The 7657-nt window shown below is 50.4% G+C and overlaps 1 protein-coding gene across 1 annotated transcript in view; it reads right to left on the bottom strand.

Moving 5' to 3' along the window:
• The window catches only part of arhgef49 (Rho guanine nucleotide exchange factor 49), a 37599-nt gene continuing 29942 nt past the window's right edge, over positions 1-7657 (bottom strand). Inside the window, exons 8-9 of the mRNA XM_067986917.1 lie at positions 2686-2831; positions 1-820 (exon numbers count right to left, since the gene is read on the bottom strand). Of these exons, the coding sequence (XP_067843018.1) occupies positions 1-820; positions 2686-2831 (966 nt within the window). The remainder of the gene's footprint in view (positions 821-2685; positions 2832-7657) is intronic.

The raw sequence follows: 7657 nt of genomic DNA, 5'->3' as shown, positions 1-7657 counted from the left end.
TCAGGCCCTGCTGTAGTTGGCGTTGATCATGATATTGGGAAGTGCGTTGCGCCTCTTCCTCCAGGCGCCCAGATCCCGCGAGTAGCGCTTGATCAGCCTGAACCAGTGGCGGGTGCGGGGCTTGTCGGCGTCCCGGAAGACGAACGCCTCCTTGCGGATGTCCAGCAGCTCGAACGTGTCGTCGCAGTCCGGGTCCGAGGAGACCACGCAGTTGCTGAGGTGGATCGGGCGTCGGAACAGGGCGAACTTGCCCCCGCTCTTGTCCCGGATCAGGACCAGCGCGGCGTCCCGCACCGGCTGCTCCGGACCGTCCTCGCCCGCCGTCCCTTCCGGGCCGGCCTCGGGCTCGGGCTCCCGGCCCGCGTTGACCATCAGGAGCACGTGGAGGTTCTGGAACTTGAGGGACTTGCTCCCCTTCTTCGCCCACTGGCCGTCGTTGGGCTGGGAGGACTGCAGCGTCCCTTCCATTGCGAAGCGCGTCTCCTCCCGCGGCCAGCCCACCGCCCTGACGGCGATCTCCCTCATCTCGATGTCCACCACCTCCCGGTTCCTCCGGCTCTCGCGGCGGAAGGAGCGCAGGGACCACGGCGGGGGGCCCTCCTGCTTGGTCTTCATGTTGATGTGCTCCAGGTGGGACTCCACCCTGCTCTTGGCCTCCCGCAGGCCGCAGTGGTCCGGGTGGTACTCGGGGGTGGAGCTGCTGATCCGGCTGAGGAGCAGCGGGTACTTGGTGACCCGCTGCAGCGGCGCCATCAGGAACGAGCGCAGGTTCATCCGACGCAGGGCCGTGTTGTCATTCTGGGACACGTCCAGGAAGATCCTGGAAGCAAGCAATGGAACACTAGTTAACCCACAGCAAGTCTGTTCCAACAGCATTGACTTGTATCATCAATTAATTGACTAGTATAATAGGTCGTACTTAACAGGAAAGGCTAAACAGGCTGGGGCTCTTTTTCTGTAGAAAAGAGAAGGCTGAGGGGTGACCTGATAGAGGTCTTTAAGATTATGAAAGGGTTTGATAGGGTAGACGTAGAGAAGATGTTTCCACTTGTGGAGGGGACCAAAACTAGAGGTCATAAATACAAGATGGTCACCAATAAATCCAATAGGGAATTCAGGAGAAACTTCTTTTCCCAAAGAGTGGTCAGAATGTGGAACTTGCTACTAGTTGGGACGAATAGCATAGATGCATTTCAGGGTAAGATAGATAAATATATGAGGGAGAAAGGAATAGAAGGATATGCTGATAGGGTTAGATGAAGAGGGGAGGGTGGAGGCTCTTGTACAGCATAAACACCGGCATAGACCTGTTGGGCCGAATGGCCTGTTTCTGTGCTGCAAATTCTGTGCAATTCTATGTAACCTGGAACTTGGCTTGTCATAGAGTCATAGAGTTATACAGCACGGATAGAGGCCCTTCGGCCCATCGTGTCCATGCCGGCCATCAAGCCCAGTCTAATCTAATCCCATATTCCAGCATTTGGTCCGTAGCCTTGTATGCTATGGCATTTCAAGTGCTCATCCAAATGCTTCTTGAATGTTGTGAGGGTTCCTGCCTCCACAACCCTCTCAGGCAGTGAGTTCCAGACTCCAACCACCCTCTGGGTGAAAAAGTTCTTTCTCAAATCCCCTCTAAACCTCCCGCCTTTTACCTTGAATCTATGCCCCCTTGTTATAGAACCCTCAACGAAGGGAAAAAGCTCCTTAGTATCCATCCTATCTATGCCCCTCATAATTTTGTACACCTCAATCATGTCCCCCCTCAGCCTCCTCTGCTCCAAGGAAAACAAACCCAATCTTCCCAGTCTCTCTTCATAGCTGAAGCGCTCCAGCCCTGGTAACATCCTGGTGAATCTCCTCTGCACCCTCTCCAAAGCGATCACATCCTTCCTGTAGTGCGGCGACCAGAACTGCACACAGTACTCCAGCTATGGCCTAACCAGTGTTTTATACAGCTCCATCATAACCTCCTTGCTCTTATATTCTATGCCTCGGCTAATAAAGGCAAGTATCCCATATGCCTTCTTTACCACCTTATCTACCTGTTCCGCCGCCTTCAGGGATCTGTGAACTTGCACACCAAGATCCCTCTGACCCTCTGTCTTGCCTAGGGTCTTCCCATTCATTGTATATTCCCTTGCCTTGTTAGTCCCTCCAAAGTGCATCACCTCGCACTTTTCCGGGTTAAATTCCATTTGCCACTGTTCCGCCCATCTGACCAACCCATCTATATTGTATTCTGTTGCGTTTAGAAGGTTGAGGGATGATTTATTCAAGGTGTTTAAAATGATTAAGGAAACTTGATAGGGTTGATAAAAGAGAAACTATTTCCTCTGGTGGGGCAATTGAGATCAGGGGGACATAATTTTAAAATCAGAGCTAGGCCATTTAACAGTGAAATCAGGAAGCAATTTTTCACACAAAAAGGGTAGCGGAAATCTGGAACTCCCTTTCCCCAAAAGGCCGTGGACGCTGGGGATCAATTGGAGCTTTCAAGACTGACATAAATAGATTTTTTGTCGGGTGAGGGGATCAAGGGATATGGAGCTAAGGCTGGTAGATGGGGTTGAGGCTCAGATCACCCACGACCTGATTAAATGGCAGAATAGACTCGAGGGGCTGAATGGCCTACTCCTGTTCGTACGGTCATTGTAACAAGGTGTAAAGAGGCGATGGGATTCCCACCTGAGGAGCTCCTTCTCTTTCTCCAGAGTGTTGAGCATGTTGATGGAGGTGGACTGGTGGATGCAGTAAGTCTGAAACGCTGGCAGCATGTTAACAAACTCCAGGAACATCTCGCCAATGCACACTGCTAAAAAGTCCTCGTCGTCCTGGCAACAGGTTAAAAAGAAAGGAAGATTAGAAGACCAGCACCCGAACGCTGCCTGACTTTTCCACTGCCTCCCCTCCTCTCGTGAAGTTGCTGACTGACGCTGGCGTACGATTCCACCGCTCTCCGGCAATCTCCCGCGCAAGTGGCCCTGTCGTCACGCGTCGGCCTCTGCAGTGAGTGTCGGCGGGCTATTCAGAGCGTCGCAATCAAGGCAGCACCCCCCCCCCCCCCACCCCACCACCCGTCCTCTACTGGTGTCCGCACATGCACACATCCCAAACATCCCCCTCCCCTAGCTCCCAGGACCTGGAACCATTCGAGGGCGTTCCCTCCTCAATGCTGATGAGGGATCTAACATGGGACCTTCTTGGACTCCAGGGCTCAGTACCTCACTGAGAAGCTCACTTATCATCAGCTCTGTCCAGGAGCGGACTTGGCATTTTACTGAAACCTACTCTGGTAGGTAAACTTCTTTACCCAGGGAGTGGTGAGAATGGGGAACTCGCTACCACAAGGAGTAGATGAGACAAATAGCATAGATGCATTTAAGGGGAAGCTAGATAAGCACATGAGGGAGAAAGGAATAGAAGGTTAGGCTAATAGGGTTAGATGAAGTAGGGAGGGAGTATGTGTGTGGAGCATAAACACCAGCATAGACCAGTTGGGCCGAATGGCCTGTTTCTGTGCTGTAAAATTCTATGGGCCGGAAATTAAGCTGAGTGGCGAACATATGTCGCCCGCTGCTTGTAACTAACTCACCCACAAACTTTCCGCGTCAACCTGCTTTAATTGAGAGCTGCAAGAAGAGCAGCGGTCGATCCTGGGCTTCTCTGAGTGGTGACAGCGGGGAAAGGATCTCTCTGTCCCCTCCACCTATCAGCTTGAAGCAAGCCACGCTGTGAGAACCAGGAAGTGAGGTTCATTCACAAGCCGTTCACGGGCAGAGTAAGAACCAGGAAGTGTCAGATAAGATTAGTAAATGTACTATAAAATAAAATAGAGAAAGCAAAATAAAGAGGGTAAGATTAAAAGATTGAGCTAAAAGAGACAGAAAGAAAAAAAAAGAAAAAGTTTCAATTACTTTTTTTTAAATGCCCAAAAACTATTAAAATCAGGAGTAATGAGATGCCACATTTTTAAAAGTTAATTATCAGTACCAGAGAGGCTTTTGGCAGACATTAAGACATACCATGCCTTTAAAAGTTAGTTTAGGCCTGATATAACTCAGTACCTTTTTCCTGGTGAGATTAGTTAGTTTTGAGCTAGGCAGGAGAGCAAGTTGGCGCTGGTCCATTGATTGCAGCTGGCGAGGTCCCTTTAAGGAGCAGCTATCAGATCAGCAGGGAATCAGGAAAAGCAAGTGCAGTCACTGGAACTTGCTCTTCAATTTGCTGTTAGGCTCACCGTTATTTTACGAGGAATTTCTGGCCCATTGCAATTCTATGTGTTAATTGTATCCATATGATTTATATTAATTAATGTTGATGAATCGGTCCTCCTCCATGTTGAACACCACTTGGAGGAAGCACTGAGGGTAGCAAGGGCACAGAATGTACTCTGGGTGGGGGACTTCAATGTCCATCACCAAGAGTGGCTCGGTAGCACCAGTACTGACCGAGCTGGCCGAGTCCTGAAGGACATAGCTGCCAGACTGGGCCTGCGGCAGGTGGTGAGTGAACCAACACGAGGGAAAAACTTACTTGACCTCGTCCTCACCGATCAACCTGTCGCAAATGCATCTGTCCATGACAGTATTGGTAGGAGTGACCACTGCACAGTCCTTGTGGAGACGAAGTCCCGTCTTCGCACTGAGAACACCATCCGACGTGTTGTGTGGCACTACCACCGTGCTAAATGGGATAGATTCAGAACAGATCTAGCAGCTCAAAACTGGGCATCCATGAGGCGCTGTGGGCTATCAATCGCAGCAGAATTGTATTCCAGCACAATCTGTAACCTCATGGCCCGGCATATTCCTCACTCTACCATTACCAACAAGCCAGGGGATCAACCTTGGTTCAATGAAGAGTGTAGAAGAGCATGCCAGGAGCAGCACCAGGTGCACCTAAAAATGAGGTGCCAATCTGGTGAAGCTACAACTCAGGACTACATGCATGCTAAACAGCGGAAGCAACATGTTATAGACAGAGCTAAGTGATTCCACAACCAACAGATCAGATCAAAGCTCTGCAGTCCTGCCACATCCAGTCGTGAATGGTGGTGGACAATTAAACAACTAATGGGAGGAGGAGGCTCTGCAAACATCCCCATCCTCAATGATAGCGGAGTCCAGCACGTGAGTGCAAAAGACAAGGCTGAAGCGTTTGCAACCATCTTCAGCCAGAAGTGCCGAGTGGACGATCCATCTCGGCCTCCTCCCGATATCCCCATCATCACAGAAGCCAGTCTTCAGCCAATTCGATTCACTCCATGTGATATCAAGAAACGGCTGAGTGCACTGGATACAGCAAAGGCTATGGGCCCCGACAACATCCCGGCTGTAGTGCTGAAGACTTGTGCTCCAGAACTAGCTGCGCCTCTAGCCAAGCTGTTCCAGTACAGATACAACGCTGGCATCTACCTGACAATGTGGAAAATTGCCCAGGTATGTCCTGTCCACAAAAAGCAGGACAAATCCAATCCGGCCAATTACCGCCCCATCAGTCTACTCTCAATCATCAGCAAAATGATGGAAGGTGTCGTCGACAGTGCTATCAAGCGGCACTTATTCACCAATAACCTGCTCACCGATGCTCAGTTTGGGTTCCACCAGGACCACTCGGCTCCAGACCTCATTACAGCCTTGGTCCAAACATGGACAAAAGAGCTGAATTCCAGAGGTGAGGTGAGAGTGACTGCCCTTGACATCAAGGCAGCATTTGACCGAGTGCGGCACCAAGGAGCCCTAGTAAAATTGAAGTCAATGGGAATCAGGGGGAAAACTCTCCAGTGGCTGGAGTCATACCTGGCACAAAGGAAGATGGTAGTGGTTGTTGGAGGCCAATCATCACAGCCCCAGGACATTGCTGCAGGAGTTCCTCAGGGCAGTGTCCTAGGCCCAACCATCTTCAGTTGCTTCATCAATGACCTTCCCTCCATGGTCAGAAATGGGGATGCTCGCTGATGATTGCACAGTGTTCAGTTCCATTCGCAACCCCTCAAATAACGAAGCAGTCCGAGCCCGCATGCAGCAAGACCTGGACAACATCCAGGCTTGGGCTCATAAGTGGCAACTAACCACCTCCCCTTGAAATTCAACGGCATTACCATCGCCGAATCCCCCACCATCAACATCATGGGGGTCACCATTGACCAGAAACTTAACTGGACCAGCCATATAAATTCTGTGGCTACAAGAGCAGGTCAGAGGCTGGGTATTTTGCGGTGAGTGACTCACCTCCTGACTCCCCAAAGCCTTTCCACCATCTACAAGGCACAAGTCAGGAGTGTGATGGAATACTCTCCACTTGCCTGGATGAGTGCAGCTTCAACAACACCCAAGAAGCTCGACACCATCCAGGACAAAGCAGCCCGCTTGATTGGCACCCTATCCACCACCCTAAACATTCACTCCCTTCACCACTGGTGCACTGTGGCTGCAGTGTGTACCATCCACAGGATGCACTGCAGCAACTTGCCAAGGCTTCTTCGACAGCACCTCCCAAACCCGCGACCTCCAGCTCCTAGAAGGACAAGGGCAGCAGGCACATAGGAAAAACTCCACCTGCACGTTCCCCTCCAAGTCACTCACCATCCCGACTTGGAAATATATCGCCGTTCCTTCATCGTCGCTGGGTCAAAATCCTGGAACTCCCTTCCTAACAGCACTGTGGGAGAACCTTCACCACACGGACTGCAGCGGTTCAAGAAGGCGGCTCACCACCACCTTCTCAAGGGCAATTAGGGATGGGCAATAAATGCCGGCCTCGCCAGCGACGCCCACATCCCGTGAACGAATTTTAAAAAAACTTGATTGGTGCGTATCAATTGGGGACTCTCTTGTATCCATTTATCTGAGAGCTTATCTAGGGGGTGCACAATGAATAATGTGGATCTCTGTGAATAAAGGCTTGGAAGGAAACAACTGAAGACTAGGCTCTTGTATTCTATCCTTCACCACCGGGCTATCCAGTTTATGACACTATGTGCTCCACTGTCTAAACACAGGGAAATAAGGCACACAGGATAGAATTGTAATTACTGTGATTATAGTGTATGTGTTTTGAGGGGTCAGTGATTTTAAATTGATTTCTTACCATTTTTTCAATCTATATTTACAGACCACGCTTTAGATACCAATCTCCAACCACTGGGCAGAGTGCACAAGTGTGGTCCAGCTAAGCTCCCAATAGTTTCTGAGACCAGCACCTGGTGTAGTAATGAGCCAGGACCAATCACTGAGCCATTTTGAGTATACTGATCTCAGCCAGGATTACAGTTGGTGTGTTACAATTGGCCTCATCACGCCAAGCTCCCTCTACCCTGTCCCATCAAACACTCCCAGGGCAGGTACACCATGGATTAGATACAGAGTAAAGCTCCCTCTACCCTGTCCCATCAAACACTCCCAGGGCAGGTACACCACGGATTAGATACAGAGTAAAGCTCCCTCTACCCTGTCCCATCAAACACTCCCAGGGCAGGTACAGCACGGATTAGATACAGAGTAAGGCTCCCTCTACACTGTCCCATCAAACACTCCCAGGGCAGGTACACCACGGGTTAGATACAGAGTAAAGCTCCTTCTACACTGTCCCATCAAACGCTCCCAAGGCAGGTGTAGCATGAGTTAGATACAGAGTAAAGCTCCTTCTACGCTATCCC

This window comes from Heptranchias perlo, chromosome 7, assembly GCF_035084215.1.
Source record: "Heptranchias perlo isolate sHepPer1 chromosome 7, sHepPer1.hap1, whole genome shotgun sequence".
In the NCBI taxonomy this organism is placed as follows: domain Eukaryota; kingdom Metazoa; phylum Chordata; class Chondrichthyes; order Hexanchiformes; family Hexanchidae; genus Heptranchias; species Heptranchias perlo.
The sequence above is the reverse complement of the archived record's forward strand: the minus strand, read 5'-3'. Positions and strand labels throughout refer to the sequence as shown.